The sequence below is a fragment of the Spermophilus citellus genome (assembly GCF_964194105.1).
Source record: "Spermophilus citellus genome assembly, chromosome: 9".
Lineage (NCBI taxonomy): Eukaryota > Metazoa > Chordata > Mammalia > Rodentia > Sciuridae > Spermophilus > Spermophilus citellus.
Window position 1 is genome coordinate 125,766,241 of NC_138191.1, and position 17,365 is coordinate 125,783,605.

A 17,365-nucleotide genomic window follows, 5' to 3' on the forward strand; every position below is an offset into this window, starting at 1 on the left:
ATTCTTCTTTCTGCCACAATTCCTCAACCATGCTTTACTCCTGAAGGTGTATATTCTTATTATTGAAAAATTAAATATACATATACATTCTATCTTTCTAATGTCTCCCAGTAACAATTATATTATTTATAAGTTGTGGTCTATGTTGTTTTAATACATCTAACTCCCTAGTTAAAAGCTGTTGTAATAAATTTTTTTTCTTATTTTGATGTTTAAAAAAAAAATCCATAAAAACCTTTATATACAGTCTATAAGGCCAGAAAGCAGCTATGAAATGCTGCTCTACCCTCTTCTCCTGGCCCTCCACAGGCTACTGAGACCTAACCTTGTGTAGTATAATCTTTACCAGCTGAGTTGCACCCCAGAGGTTGAGACAGATTCAGTCCCCAGTACTGGGTTGACCAGCACAGTTGCTGTCATTAGTTGGATTGCTGACAATCATCACCTCAAGACTGAACGTATGGCCTCCACTTTGGCTGCCAATGAAGTAACGATCGAGTGCCCAACAAGGCAACTAAGCCTGAGGATTCTATCTACTTCTCACTCCAAGGAGACCAAGGCAGTGGTCTAAATTCCAACCTTCAGCTAGAAGATACCTTTGAAGCTGGGTGCCATACCCCCATTTCCAATAATTAACACACTAAGCACAGACCAATTATAACTGAAAAGCTGTACAATGGTAACAAAAGAAAATTACTAAAGTCATTTGATTAGTTTTTAAAACCACTGCTATTGTGCCCCAGAATTGCTGAAGCCTGTTATCAGAATTAGGTAATTTATAAACAAATATTCCTAATATTCTTTAATAAAACATTCAGCAGCCTCTAAAACTCTGTAGGGCCCAAGGCCACCTTCATTAACCAAGTCAATGAAGCAATCCAACTAATCACAACAACGGTCACCCACAGGTATTTTTCTACTTTAATTCTGAGCTTCTGATAAAGCTGATCCTTTTGAGAGGATCTGGTCTCTGCACTCACACAGTACAGAGCAGATAGGAAAGAATGTTCTTTCAGAAAAGCTCAGCCAGCCAGGAATCTGCCCAGAGGTGAAAGCCAAGAGAACAATTTGTCCTCAAACACCAGATCCCACCCCCTAAGAAAAGGCAACAGAGAGCCTTCCCAGTTGGAACTGAGTGCCGAGTACTCGGGAGTCTTAAACTCAGGACTGTGATGAGCAAAGAAAAGGTGCTGTACAGTCTTTAAATCTGCACAATATTGCAATGTACTGTACCCAGGAAGAAGCCCAAACCACAATGTCCTGGGAGCAACTCCAAGAGACTTCCGATGATATTGTAGATATTCCAACTACAAAAAGTCCCCAAATCAAACAAACAAAAATTAAAAGGCATCAATGAAAACTAAGAAAGCAAAAAGCCTACTGACAGGGACAATTCCACAGGGCCAGGGTCCACTCTGATAGTGACAGTTCTCACACTTTAAAACTACTTACGGTTTCCACTCTGCCTCTAGGTTCTCATAATTTTGAGATCTGAGGGTTGCAGCCGACAACAAAGAATTGACTTTTTGACTCAGCATATATTATTTGCCCAAGTACTAGGCTCCCAGAAGGCAAAGACTCCCACCCGCCTCACACATGACCATTTTAGAGTTCTCATCCACCTAGCCCAGTTCTGGGAATGGGAGTGTTTCAGAACTGTGAGTCACTTGAAGGCCTGAGCCCAGAGAAGCACTCCACCTTGCTGGTTTACCCTACAGGCACAACTAATGCTGCCCCATTCAAATCCCACACTGGGCTTAAGTAACAAAAAATAAATGCCATATTTTATGGAATTTCATTGCCACAATACTAAGAAAATTTTGCAACCTATAAGGTCAAGTTATCATTTTTTTCTCTAAAGGCATCTTTCTAAGTCTATAATACTAGGGAAAAAATAGTTGTTCAAACAGTGAACACAAAAAAACCTTAGATATTCATCCAAACTTCTGCTATAGAAGCAAATCATTCTTTAGATTCTTCCTAGACAGAAACCTAGGAGTTTCCTGACTGTTCTACAACTATGGCATCTGCTCTACGACTATGGATAATCTGAACTGCAGAACTCTCTCACAGCAGTAACACACCATCTTCCCAACTGTTAAAAAAACAAACACCAAGACTCAACAACACGACTGATCTCCCAGGAAAACTGAGGCCTCACTCTCCACCAAGCAGGTGCCCACATTATGGCTGACCACAAATGGGCCCATAGCACCTGCCATCTGCAATGACGTCAGTCAGGAAGGAGAGGTGAGCTGTGCAGTCCCCACCCTGACTCTGTAGGCCACCTCCTCATATCACATTACTCTGGGAAAACACCTGCTGAATTGTTGAGTAAATCAGGGAAAAAATTCAATCTAAATATGTTCCTGAGTTGGAGATCATTTATAAACCACTCTACATGTTGATATCTGTTTGAAAATGAAAGAGAAACTAAGGAAATCTGTTATTCTGAATTTCTAACAGTTAAACTACTTCATGAACAATCACAGCAAAACTTACCCTAAGTAATAAAGGAAGATCCCAGGGTCACTGAATTCTTTTTTTCAGGGCAAATAAAGCCACAAAGGTTTTTCCTGACCTAACTATCCACTCTTAAAACTCAGTATTTTAAGTGTGTATTACAGAATATGAATGGCTTCACTGCACCTTTATAAAACAAAACACAGCACTGACAGAACTTTGAACAAAAGAGGCAGCTTGAAGGAAACTAATTCAGCGTGTGACCAAACAGGCTTTGTTGGTTGCCTCCCTGGAAGGCCTGTGTGCGGCGCTCCATGGTCCTTCTGCTTCCTACAGCTCCCAGGAGGCAGAGTCAGATGTTCAGAGCAGCGAAGGTCTTCACCAAAGTGACCTGTGTGTTCACATCTGCTTCACTCCTGTTGTTGTCCCTGTGGCCACTCCTGTTCTGCAGGGCTTTGTGACGATGCCTCTCCTCCTGTCGCTTCTTCTTCTCCAGCCGTTGCTGTTCCCTGCGTTGTTTGTTTGTGACCTGAAAGAGAAGGCCACTGACGCACAGCTGACTCAAGCTGCCACCTGCTGCAAGAGATGCTGGGCTCACAAATGTCCAAGGCTCTGACTACTTCAGCAAGGAGAGAGGACACCATCCGCATGCCAGAGCAGCTCATTTTCCATTATGTTAAAATGTATATCCCCTCACTGAACTAGCAAACAAAATCAACTCCTTCCTCCTCATAAACCAATTCCAGATGACCTAAAGAGACATTACCCCTATCCAGCAACAGACAATAATCAAGGGGCCAGACGACACCTTTCTCCATAATTTAAGACCCAGATCACTGTAATGAAATCCTCAGAAGCTCTGCCTCTGCCTTTTCACATTAGGTGGCATTCTGAGCTCAGAACTTCATGGTAAGTTTTTAAAATGAATCCCAATTTCAGCATAATGAACACTGTCACATCTACTTGTAGGGGTGGGGAGGGAGATGTACACCCTTTCTGGGAAGCACCTGACAATTTACCAAAAGCCTTCAAAAAATTCCAATATACATGCCCTTAAACCTGCTAACTCATCTCCTAACTCTATGCAAGAAAATAGTATGCAACACAAGCAAACACTGTTCACTGCAGATGTGAAAAGTGTGGAATAAGGTGGAAGGAGCCCACGTGTGCAACGACGCTGCATGGGCAAAGGCAACTACCCATTTGCACAGGACAGCTCAGCACATATGTCCTAATCGTCACAGCATACACCAAACAAGACAAGGCCTTCATTCTGCTTCTAGACATATCTTTATGTATCCCCCAGATTTCCACAATAACTGTTTTATAAATTAAGAGAAAAATACATACTAAAATGAAATGCAAGTTCCCACCATCTGCCCTTCTGAATACCTCCCTCATACCTTTGGGAGCTGGTTTTTGTTTGCTTTGTTTTCTTCACTAGGGCTGGTCCGGGCTTTGTTGTTTTCAGTCCTATCTTCATTTAAACCCTGATTTCCAAAGATTCTGGCACCACTGCCACCCTTCTCCCATAAAGGGCCACACTGCTTCGGCGCTTGGTCACCAGGCTCAAGGCTCTCCTCTGCATCTTCCAAAAAAAAGGTATTAATTAAACTGAGAACCTTACAGAGTTACATAATGCAAATGCTATGGTAAAGGACTCCAACATTACCCGAGTCCCCAGATAATTGTTATTTAGGAAGCAAGTTTCTTTGAAACAAAACTCTAATACCAAGTCAACAGAGTGGGAAAAATGGGGACAAAATGATGGGTAAATTAGACAGATTTAAAAATAACGTGCTAGTCCTAAGGCTTATGGTTAGCTTCCCACAGCACAGTGCTTTGTTTCCTTGGATAAAATGTTTAACATGAATTTTTAGGGAGAAATCATTCATTTGTACTCAAAATTCAGAAGGAGGGGAAAAAAAAAAAAAACAGGATCTAAAGCTGTGTTGTCCAATACAGCAGTCACCAGCCACATGTGGCTATTAAAATTGAAAATCAATTAAATTAAATACCACTTCAAATGCATCTCCCAACCTCACTCTCCACATGTCAAGAATACATCACACTGAATGAGGCTTTCAACTACAAAGATCAAGTTACTCACAGCTTCTGAAGAAGCACAGCAAACATATCAAGTGGATACTTAAATACTCAGACACATGAAGAACTATAATGCCAGGCACAGGAAGTACCTGGCATTGATAACTGTCAAAAGAGTATTTATTGGGGCTGGGGATGTGGCTCAAGCGGTAGCATGCTTGCCTGGCATGCATGGGGCGCTGGGTTCAATCCTCAGCACCACATAAAAATAAAATAAAGATGATGTGTCCACCGAAAACTAAAAAATAAATATTAAAAAAAATTCTCTCTTAAAAAAAGAGAGTATTTATTGATACCATTTTAATAACCCAAGAAATTATTAAGATTTTACATCTTCTTTCCTCTGAGTCACAAGATTAAACCCAGTTCAAATTTTTAAAACAATTTTGAATTATGTTAGTTCTCTTAATATTTCCATTACAAAAATAAAATATTTCTCTCTTCTTCAGTTACCATTTCAGTTTGATAAGATCTTATTTTCAGAAGGACACTCTGCCGCCCTCAAGACTGGGTTAGGTGGATTTCCTGTGCATTCTCCCAGCATCCTGCACTGCACCCCACTATGTACTATTAGCCAATCTACCTGCCTCTCTACCACCCTCTCTCTACCTCTAAACATTTCCTGATGCAGGGTCAGGACCCAGTAAAAAATGCCCGCATACAGAAGGCACTCAGTAAATACCTGCTGAATGAATGAATGACAGGACAAGTACCACCTGTGAATTGATTAAAAATGAGTATTTGGAAAATCACCAACACAATCACTTTGAAGGCTTATAAATATCATTTGTGGACTTACTGTTTCTTTTTCCCTGGTTCATCTGAAGCATGGCAATTATTGCAGATTCAATATTATAATTTTCAGCTTCCAGGTTCTGGACTATTAAGTCAAAATCCTAGCCAAGAAACAAAGAAATGCTTCAAGACTGGATCTACTTTTCTACCTAGCTCTACTTCAATAATTTGATAAACACAAAGATGTAACAGTGAGAACGGACAAAAGGTCTCAAGAATTTTCCATTTACAATTCCCAAATAAGGTTGGTCACTTGAAATAATGCATTTTATTATTACAAATGAATTCCCTTTATAAAACTGCACTTTTAATAGTGCAAACACCAGTCAGAAAAAATTAAACCCACTCATTAAGATTTTGAGTAGTGCCGGGTACAGTTGCACACACCTGTAATCCCAGCAGCTCAGGAGGCTAAGGCAGGAGGATCACAAATTCAAAGCCAGCCTCCGCAATGGTGAGGCGCTAAGCAACTCAGTGAGACCCTGTCTCTAAGTAAAATACAAAATAGGGCTAAGGGTGTGGCTCAGTGGTTGAGTGCCCCTGAATTCAATCCCCAATACCCCAAAAAAAGATTCTGAGTAGTACTAGGTCAAGTCTGGCAAACAAGAGGGAAATGAATAAACAGCTCTCATTAGGTCAGACCACCAATCTCCTGGACTGTCTAGCCCTCATGCTGGCATGCTCGAGTGATGCCACAAGACCAGCAGATACACTAGGCACACTGTTTAGAAAGCCCTACTGCATGACAGGAATACTAACTGAACATCCAGTTGCATTGCAAACTTTCTGGACGGCATCTTCTACTTCATCTCTCAGGTCGTCCTCCAAGTCAACTCCCTTTGTCTTGGTCTTTTCTCTTTTATTTGCCTCATCTTCGTGAAGCATCTGAAACTAAAGAAAGCACAAAGCATAAACTCTTGCAAATCTCGTTCAGAATCTCCAACACAGAAAGATACTCTAATCTCAAAACATTCAAACATAGGGGAGAAAACTCTGGAAACAACTTTAAGAGAACAATAAGTATACTAAATTCTATCCACACACCGAGATTCCAGGCCACCACAGTGAACAAAAGAAAGGCCCAAGAGACAAGAACCACTCAGCAGAGACAACGTCAGAACTTCTACAGTTTCTAGATGCTGACGTTTGGCTACTTCTGCTGACCACAACAGCATATTTGCCTCCGCTCATTTCCAGAGCTGTGAACTGAACCTCGGGACAGTCCTCTACACAGACCCATGCTAGTCTTGAAGAAATATACACACAACCCTCATCTGGTTCCCAGGTCCTCTCTGATCATTGGTGAGCTCTGGGGTACACAGCAGAGCATGACTCCTCACCTCCAGTGTATACCATGACATTCAGGGAACCTACCAACTGGAATTCTAAAGCAACAAAGAGTAATTCACTTAGAGTTCAAGAGGCCTTTGTGACCAGATCCTAAATCAGAAAAGCTATAATCATCCCTGTGAGGACTCCAGCAACTTCTCCTTCTGCTTCCCATTAACACAGGAATGGAAATGGACAAAGGTGTTTCTATTTTTTGCATGTAAAAGTTGAAGTGGAGTCCAGCAACGGACAGTATATTCCTTAGAATGTTATTACAAAACAACCTATTATAAAATTATACATTAACAGTCTGACATGAGTATCAAGAGTCTTGGAACCAGTAGTTTCACAACTTTGTAATTTAGCCAAAGGAAATGTCAAATACAGGATTTACATAAAAGTACTCATAACAACATTACTTATAGTGGTGAATAACCAGAAGCAAGGTAAAGGTATAGGTACAATTAACCACTAGAAATCCACAGAATGCTATCTTCATTCCCATTAAATTAAGGAACACAATCAGGATTTCACTACCACCATTATTATTTAACATTTTAGCAATAAGAGCCAATGCAATTAGCCAAGACAAACAAAAGTATAAAATGAGGAAAAAGAAATCACTCTTTGTAGATAATTCTGTACTTAGGAAAAAAAAAAGAGAATTAACAAAAGACAAACATCAACAGAATATCCTAGTACAAACAAAAAGAATTCTAATTCTGGCAAATCATGTATTAGATGAGAATCTAAGTCTCTAGACTATATAAGTATAAAGAATTTTTACAAAAAGACAGCCCAATTAAAAATAGGCAAAGGACTTGAGCAGACATTTTTCCAAAGATTCAAACTACCAAAAAGCATATGAAAAAAATATCAAACATCATTAGTCATTACGAAAATGCAAATCAAAACCACCAGAAACTAGGGTGGCTATTTTCCATTAAGAAAAGGAAAAGAGGGGCTGGGGTTGTGGCTCAGCAGTAGAGCACTCGCCTAGCATGTGTGAGGCTCTGGGTTTGATCCTCAGCACCACATAAAAATAAATAAACAAAGAAAAAGAAAAGAAAGGAGGAAGAAAGATAATAAAAATTCGAATGTGGAAAAAGTAGAGCCTTCATATATTGCTGGTGATTATATAAAACAGTACCACCCAATGTGGAAAACAGTTTGGCAACTTTTTTCCTCAAAAGTTAAATTCAGAATTCACCATATAACCCAGTAATTCCACTCCAGTATATCCCAAAAGATTGAAAGCAGGTACTCAAACAAATATATTCACAAATATTCAAAGTAGTACTATTTTCAGTAGCCAGAAGGTGAAAAAGACGGGCTTTGTTGATGGGCAATCAAATGTCCATCTTCGGATGAATGGATAAACAAAATGTGATACATCTATATAATGGAATATTATAAGCCCATTTTAAAAAATATTGACACATGCTACAACACAGATGAATCCAGAAAGCATTATGCTAGACAAAAAAAGTCAGACAGGAAGGCCAAAGATGGACGGATTCCATTTGTACTAAATGTCCAGAACAGTTTTGAGACAAGGCAGGCAGGCGGTTGGCTGGATGAAAGGGGAAACAGAGAATGACTACTTCATGCGTACGAGGTTTTCTTTGGGGGTGATAAATGTTTTGGAACTAGACTGAGGAAGTGCTTCTGTACCATTCTGGTGGTTTAAAATGGTTCTACAGACTATCTGGGTATATAATTAGCATTTTGTTAATATAAATGATAACCATCGAGGAAATATGAAGAGAAAAAAAGACCTTTTCTTTACAATAGAAACACAGAACAGCTCAGAATAGGAGACTTTCTGATCCCACAAGTTGCCTCTAGGGAAGGGAACAGGATGGGTAAAGCAGAAGGGTGACAGAAGGACTTTCAATATATATCCTATTATATTTTGAATTCTGACCCATGGACAAATATGAACAACTCAAGAAACAAAATTGTTTTAAAAATGATGGCTTCAGAATGTAGGTAACAATATGAGAAAAGGCTTCTGTGATAATGTGTTAATTGAAAAAAGCAGGAACCAAAGTTATATAAATAATAAATCTCAAGCCATCTGTGATACATTAAATGACCAAAAGGAAATCTACCAGAACAGTAACAAAACTCGCAGCCGGTGGCTGATTTGTGTCTGTTTTTTCCTTACCTTTTCTATAGTTTCCAATTTTCAGTAAACAGTCATGGATCAATTTTTAAAATACAAAAGTGTTTTTTTAATTTCATAGATTTCATATATACATGAATCATAACTATCAGCTGATGGGGAAACAAACGGCTAACAAGCAGTTTTATCTCTCTCCCTAACCCAACCTAAAAAGGAAGAAACATTCTAAGAACCAAAGATCCTTAGCACCAACTTTCCACTAAAAAAAAAAAAAAAAAAAAAAATCCCTGGTTTCAGCTCCAGGGCAGGTGGCTCTGGACCTGCTTCCTGTAGGGCTGAGACCACAAAGGAAATGGGGCTCACTCACATCAGTCTGGAGATGTGCTGGTGCCTCCGAGTTGTCATTGATCCTCCGAACGCTGTCATAGTGTTCTCCATACCGATAGGCAATGTGCAACTCCCGCACACTGCTTTTGTCTGTACCCCGAATCTGCAGACAAAACAAGGAGCAATGAAAGACAGGGTCTGGACCGTTCACTCTGGAGACCTACCAGATGCTAACTGGAAATGTGACGGAGTATGTCATTACTGATTTCTGAATTATTCTCCTCCCACTCTTATATGCTTTGATGTGCTTAGTTAATATGTAATGATGTGGGAATAAATCCATAAGAAAACACCTTCAAATACCAAGGGCAGGTTATAGATAAGCTGAAGTTTCAGGGGCTTTAGGACCTCAGAACCCCTCAAATGCACAGACCCTTCCAACAGAGAAGATGGGGGTTGATCTAGATTTGTTGAGCTTAAAGCTCAAACAATTTGAGAGGCATCTTTGAGAAACAGAATGCAAAATTCCAATTTTAAAACTGCTAAAACTTTGAAAGGGAGCCATATAAATGGAACCTAACACACTTCATTAGCTTCACCTGTCCTTAAAAGAAAACCTGCATTTTCCATCACCCACAGACATATTATCAGCAACAAACTTGAAATCTTCTGCTTACACCAATTTAAAAACAAAATAATATTTAGTAATGTACCACACTGCACAACCCTGGAAGCAGCATTCACAAGGCACTCTGAACAAATGGCACCCCAGTACTACACAAGAAGAACAGGGCTCCCTAAAGGCATACAACAGAGAAGCACTGAGTCTGGTTTGGGCAGATTCCAAAATAAAAACTATTTCCATAGAAATTCTAAAGTAACCCTGACTCTATCCCTTAGGACAGAGTACCTGTCCAAGGAACTCTTTTTGTTAAAACTCCAAACATCAATACCTTCTTCTTTTTGTTACTCCAAGTCACAAGTAGTTCAGATACTACCAAATTATAACAGCATCTGTGGTCCAAAAACAGAAAAAAGAAAAAAAAAAAAAAACATGGAACAAAGAGGAACCACACAGGTCCAGATGCTGGGACTGTGGAGGTTTTCTCCAGTGGAAGACCTGGGTCTCAAAGGGCAGAGGGTCTACTATATACACAGAAAATGGTAACAGCTCATTTGTCTCCCAGGAAAAGTACTAGGAAAGGGAATACTTCATTAGAATTTTTGAATGATGCAACTCTCTACAGCCCTTAGATACATAACAACAATATACACATACTACAAATGTAAAAAAAAAAAAACCCACCACTTGTGTAGTCACCAAGTTTGAACCATAGTTTTCATGGATGGATTACAAAGGACTTTCACCCTCCACGCCACACATCCACAGCACAAACTCCATTTCTAAGCAGAAAAGCATACAGGTGTCAGTATCTCCATGCTGTGAGTGTGAGCTGACTCATCATTAATGCAAGAGGTCTTGCCCAGACAGGAGCAACTAATGATTTCAATTCTTAAAAGTTTCATAAGAAGCTTGACTGGAGAGAAGGGACATGGAGAAAATCCAATGGAAATAACACTAATCTATTTTTTAAATGTATACTTTCATTGTTCAGCAATTCATGAAAGGGAACACTACAGAAATAAGTGTGAAAAAAAATCTAATTATACAGTAGGCTGGAGTTGTGGCTCAGAGGGAGAGCGCCTGTCCAGCATGCACAAGGCACTGGATTAGATCCTCAGCACCACATAAAAATAAAATAAAGCCATTGTGTCCACCTATAACCTAAACATAAATATTTTTTAAAAATCTAACTATATTGAATTATCTTCTATACTATCTAGGTAATCAAGAAACTTAAAAAAAAAAGTTATCAATGCAGGAAAAAACAGGTTATGGTTACTGAGTTGGCACCAAGTATTTTCCTTCAAACTTAGGCTCCAAATGACTTTGATGACTTCTGCTAAACAGTATTAAGTGTAATGATAAAATCTGGAAAAGCAGATGGCAGCGGGTGCGGAGAGATCAAGTCTCTGACCTCTTCAGCTGTGCGGGCATAGGGAGTCGTAAACAACCTAAATCTGTTTGCTCAGGATCACTAGGCAATGCTGACCTGACATGGATCTGGGGCGAACAGTCTGGGCCTCTCAGAACACACACTGAGCCCGGATCGGCTGAATTCAAGCTCCCGTTTGCCTGCTTCCCGCAGACAAACAGCTGTGATTCAGCACTAATCCATCGGGCTGAAACAACTGGTCAGCCCTTCTGATCCTACGGAGGTAAATGCCTACCGAGCCTTCATAGGTAGTGGCCACAGGTTTGAAACGGGGCTTGGGAGACACAGTAAGGACCCACCCGTTGCATTGGTCGCCCGGCAAAGGGAAACGAACTGTCGCCATTTGCAAGATACCACCATGGCAGAGAACTGATGTCTTCAGACTGCGTCGGAGGAGATAACTTCATTGAAACCTGCGGATACAGGTGTGTAATTCCCTAGCCTTCCCTCTCCACACATCGGGGAAACCTTAAGGGCCCCTCCCAGCTCTCCCGTGAGCGCGATAGCCAGCCCGAGGGAATCAGAGATGGCGCGGGACCCGCGGTACGGAACTACCGCTCCCACCAGGGCTGACTGCTGAGGCCTCTTGCACCAGCTACCGGGGGCGTGGCTACCGGAGGGCAACTAAAATTCGCTGAGGGTTCTCAGCCCCAAGCTCTACAAACTTAGGGTCTGAGGGAATGGCAAACTAGAGGAGTGTGCCCAGTCGTTCATGAAAACAGGGCTCCCGGGAGCAGCAGACCTGGCGTGTAGCCAGTATTGTGGTGAGCGGCACCCGTGAGAGGGGCCTGGCTAGAGGAAAAGTGGGAAGTGACTAGACACAAGAGGAGGCCCTAGGCACTCAGGATTGGAGACTCGCCCAGTCTGGGAGGAGCTGCTGCACAGTGATTGGTTCCCGCGTATTGACAGGAGAAACTTGGCCTGGTGGGCACAGCGCCACCTACTGGAAGAGAAGTTAATCAAACTCTGACTGCATTTATTAGTTTTTTTTTCTTTTCTCTTTTTTTTTTTTTGATTTGGGTTTTTCTTTCATTTTCATTTTTCTTTCTTGTTGTTTTTTTAAATTTTTTTTTACATTTTTTTTAATTTAATTTTTTTCTAATTTTAATTTTAATTTTTTTTATTATTTTTTTTTATTTTTTTTATTTCCTATTTTTTTCTTCTTTGTCTTTTCATTTCTCTTATCCCCCCTTCCTTGAATTCTACCTGCTTACTCTCATTCTCTTTAGTGACTTCTTCCCTTCCCTTCTAATACCTTTCCTCCCAAGCATCAAATAAATTTATAGGAGTAAACGGTAACTCAGCAGTCAAACAGAACAAGAAGTAACATGAGCAGCTTCAAAAAGCAAGGAAGAAAAGGCGTACAAACAATGCAGGACAGCCTAAATATTCAGGAGGACCTAGAGTCATCAGAAAAATGGTCATATAAAGAACTCAAGGAACACCTTAGACAGATGGAATGGAACCTTAAAGAGGATACAAGACAGCAAATTCAAGCAGCGAAAGAACACATTGAGAAGGAATTACATAAACAGATAAAAGAAGAACTTAAGCATCTTTATCAGGAGATAGAGATTATAAAAAATAATCAAACAATAATTCTAGAAATGAAGGAAACGACAAACCAAATTAAAAACTCAATTGAGAGTATCACTAACAGAGTGGAGCAAGTAGAAGCCAGAACGTCAGATAATGAAGACAAAATATATCATCTTGAAAAGAGTCTAGCTAACTCAGAAAGGCTGGTAAAAAATCACGAGAAAAACATCCAAGAGTTATGGGATAACATAAAAAAACCAAACTTACGAGTCATCGGGATAGAAGAAGGTACAGAGACTCAAACCAAGGGAATGAGTAACCTGCTGAATGAAAAAATTATAGAAAACTTTCCAGAAATAAAAAAGGAAACAGATATACAAATTGAAGATGCATACAGGACACCGAGCACACAAAATCACAGTAGACCAACGCCAAGACACATTGTTATGAAGATATCCAATATACAGAACAAAGAGAAAATATTAAAAGCTACAAGAGAAAGGAGGCAGATTACATCAGGGGTAAACCAATAAGGTTAACAATGGATTTTTCATCACAGACACTGAAAGCAAGAAGGTCATGGAACAATGTATTTCAAACACTGAAAGACAATGGATGCCAACCAAGAATTCTGTATCCAGCAAAATTAAGCTTCAGGTATGACAACGAAATAAAAATCTTTCATGATAAACAAAAGTTAAAAGAATTTGCAGCCAGAAAACCAGCATTGCAAAGCATTTTGAGCAAAACACTACACGAGGAAGAAATGAAAAACGATAACCAAAACCATCAGTGGGAAGTGCCTCAGTAAAGACAGAGGGCGAGGGGAAAGATAATCATGGAGAAACTAAATTTTTTTAAAAAAGGATAAATAATCAAACATGGATGGAAGTACAAACCATATATCAATAGTAACTCTGAATGTTAATGGCTTAAACTCTCCAATAAAGCAACATAGGCTGGAATCATGGACTAAAAAAACAAATCCAACAATATGCTGCCTCCAGGAGACACATCTGATTGGAAAAGACATACACAGGCTGAAGGTGAAAGGATGGGAAAAAATATACCATGCACACGGTCCTCGTAAGCAAGCAGGGGTGGCCATCCTCATATTGAATAAAATCGACTTCAAGACTAAGTTAATCAAAAGGGATAAAGAAGGTCATTATATACTGTTAAAAGGAACCATTCACCAACAACACATAACAATTATCAATATTTATGCACCAAATAATGGTGCTGCGACATTCATAAAACAAATTCTCCTCAAGTTCAAGAATCAAATAGACCACAACATAATAATTATGGGTGACTTCAACACACCTCTCTCACCATTGGACAGATCCTCCAAACAAAAGTTGAATAAAGAAACTATAGAACTCAATATCACAATCAATAACCTAGACTTAACTGACATATATAGAATATGTCAACCATCATCAAATGGATATACTTTTTTCTCAGCAGCACATGGATCCTTCTCAAAAATAGACCATATATTATGCCATAGGGCAACCCTCAGTAAATATAAAGGGGTGGAGATAATACCATGCATTTTATCTGATCATAATGGAATGAAACTGGAAATCAATGATAAAAGAAGGAAGGAAAAATCCTACATCACATGGAAAATGAACAATATGTTACTGAACGATCAATGGGTTACAGAAGACATAAAGGAGGAAATCAAAAAATTCTTAGAGATAAATGAAAATACAGACACAACATATCAGAATCTATGGGACACAATGAAAGCAGTTTTAAGAGGAAAATTCATCTCCTGGTGGTCATTCCTCAAAAACAGAAAAAACCAACAAATAAATGAGCTCACACTTCATCTCAAAGCCCTAGAAAAGGAAGAGCAAAACAACAGCAAATGCAGCAGAAGGCAAGAAATAATTAAAATCAGAGTGGAAATCAATGAAATTGAAACAAAAGAAACTATTGAAAAAATTAACAAAACTAAAAGTTGGTTCTTCAAAAAAATAAATAAGATCGACAGACCTTTAGCCATGCTAACGAAGAGAAGAAGAGAGAGAACTCAAATTACTAACATATGGGATGAAGAAGGCAAAATCACAACAGATGCTACAGAAGACAATTAGAAATTATTTTGAAAACCTATATTCCAATAAAATAGAAGATAGTGAAGACATCGATAAATTTCTTAAGTCATATATGATTTGCCCAGACTGAGTCAGGAGGATACACACAATTTGAACAGACCAATATCAATGGATGACATTGAAGAAGCCATCAAAAGACTACCAACCAAGAAAAGCCCAGGACCGGATGGGTATACAGCGGAGTTTTACAAAACCTTTAAAGAAGAATGAATACCAATACTTTTCAAGTTATTTCAGGAAATAGAAAAAGAGGGAGCTCTTCCAAATTCATTCTATGAGGCCAACATCACCCTGATTCCGAAACCAGACAAAGACACCTCAAAGAAAGAAAACTACAGACCAATATCTCTAATGAACCTAGATGCAAAAATCCTCAATAAATTTCTGGCGAATCGAATACAAAAACACATCAAAAAAAATTGTGCACCATGATCAAATAGGATTCATCCCTGGGATGCAAGGATGGTTCAATATACGGAAATCAATAAATGTTATTCACCACATCAATAGACTTAAAGATAAGAACCATATGATCATCTCGATAGACGCAGAGAAAGCATTCGACAAAGTACAGCATCCCTTTATGTTCAAAACATTAGAAAAACTAGGGATAACAGGAATTTACCTTGACATTGTAAAAGCTATCTATGCTAAGCCTCAGGCTAGCATCATTCTGAATGGACAAAAGTTGAAGGCATTCCCTCTAAAATCTGGAACAAGACAGGGATGCCCTCTCTCACCACTTCTATTTAATTTAGTCCTTGAAATACTAGCCAGAGCAATTAGACAGACGAAAGAAATTAAAGGCATAAAAATAGGAAAAGAAGAACTTAAATTATCACTATTTGCAGACGACATGATTCTATACCTAGAAGACCCAAAAGGGTCTACAAAGAAACTACTAGAACTAATAAATGAATTCAACAAAGTGGCAGGATATAAAATCAACACGCATAAATCAAAGGCATTTCTGTATATCAGCGACAAAACTTCTGAAACAGAAATGAGGAAAAACACTCCATTCACAATATCCTCAAAAAAAATAAAATACTTGGGAATCAACCTAACAAAAGAGGTGAAAGATTTATACAATGAAAACTACAGAACCCTAAAGAGAGAAGAAGAAGAAGATCTTAGAAGATGGAAAAATATACCCTGTTCATGGATAGGCAGAACTAACATTATCAAAATGGCGATATTACCAAAAGTTCTCTATAGGTTTAACGCAATGCCAATCAAAATCCCAACGGCATTTCTTGTAGAAATAGATAAAGCAATCATGAAATTCATATGGAAAAATAAAAGACCTAGAATAGCAAAAGCAATTCTAAGCAGGAAGTGTGAATCAGGAGGTATAGCGATACCAGATTTCAAACTATATTACAGAGCAATAGTGACAAAAACAGCATGGTACTGGTACCAAAACAGGCGGGTGGACCAATGGTATAGAATAGAGGACACAGAGACTAATCCACAAAGTTACAACTATCTTATATTTGATAAAGGGGCTAAAAGCATGCAATGGAGGAAGGATAGCATCTTCAACAAATGGTGTTGGGAAAACTGGAAATCCATATGCAACAAAATGAAACTGAATCCCTTTCTCTTGCCATGCACAAAAGTTAACTCAAAATGGATCAAGGAGCTTGATATCAAATCAGAGACTCTGCGTCTGATAGAAGAAAAAGCTGGCTCCGATCTACATATTGTGGGGTCGGGCTCCAAATTCCTTAATAGGACACCCATAGCACAAGAGTTAATAACAAGAATCAACAAATGGGACTTAATTAAACTAAAAAGTTTTTTCTCAGCAAGAGAAACAATAAGAGAGGTAAATAGGGAGCCTACATCCTGGGAACAAATTTTTACTCCTCACACTTCAGATAGAGCCCTAATATCCAGAGTATACAAAGAACTCAAAAAATTAGACAATAAGAAAACAAATAACCCAATCAACAAATGGGCCAAGGACCTGAACAGACACTTCTCAGAGGAGGATATACAATCAATCAACAAGTACATGAAAAAATGCTCACCATTTCTAGCAGTCAGAGAAATGCAAATCAAAACCATCCTAAGATACCATCTCACTCCAGTAAGATTGGCAGCCACTATGAAGTCAAACAACAACAAGTGCTGGCGAGGATGTGGAGAAAAGGGTACACTTGTACATTGCTGGTGGGACTGCAAATTGGTGTGGCCAATTTGGAAAACAGTTTGGAGATTCCTGGGAAAGCTGGGAATGGAACCACCATTTGACCCTGCTATTGCCCTTCTAGGACTATTCCCTGAAGACCTTAAAAGAGCATGCTACAGGGATACTGCCACATCGATGTTCATAGCAGCACAATTCACAATAGCTAGACTGTGGAACCAACCCAGATGCCCTTCAATAGATGAATGGATAAAAAAAATGTGGCATCTATACACAATGGAGTACTATGCAGCAATAAAAAATGACAAAATCATAGAATTTGCAGGGAAATGGATGG

The 17,365-nt window shown here is 39.1% G+C and overlaps 1 protein-coding gene across 9 annotated transcripts in view; it reads right to left on the minus strand.

Annotated features, from left to right (window-relative positions):
* The window catches only part of OTUD3 (OTU deubiquitinase 3), a 49,077-nt gene that overhangs the window by 20,528 nt on the left and 11,184 nt on the right, over positions 1–17,365 (minus strand). For 4 of the 9 annotated variants that reach the window (XM_081306970.1, XM_081306975.1, XM_081306973.1 and 1 more), the window contains 5 exons: positions 9,189–9,311; positions 6,124–6,255; positions 5,369–5,465; positions 3,867–4,051; positions 2,634–2,992 (listed from right to left, as the gene is read on the minus strand). In XM_081306970.1, coding sequence (XP_081163096.1) covers positions 2,816–2,992; positions 3,867–4,051; positions 5,369–5,465; positions 6,124–6,255; positions 9,189–9,311 — 714 coding nt within the window. In that variant the 3' untranslated portion in view covers positions 2,634–2,815. Of the gene's footprint in view, positions 1–2,633; positions 2,993–3,866; positions 4,052–5,368; positions 5,466–6,123; positions 6,256–9,188; positions 9,312–17,365 lie in introns of those variants that run through there. The other 5 variants (XR_014023618.1, XR_014023619.1, XR_014023620.1 and 2 more) reach the window with 2 other exon arrangements.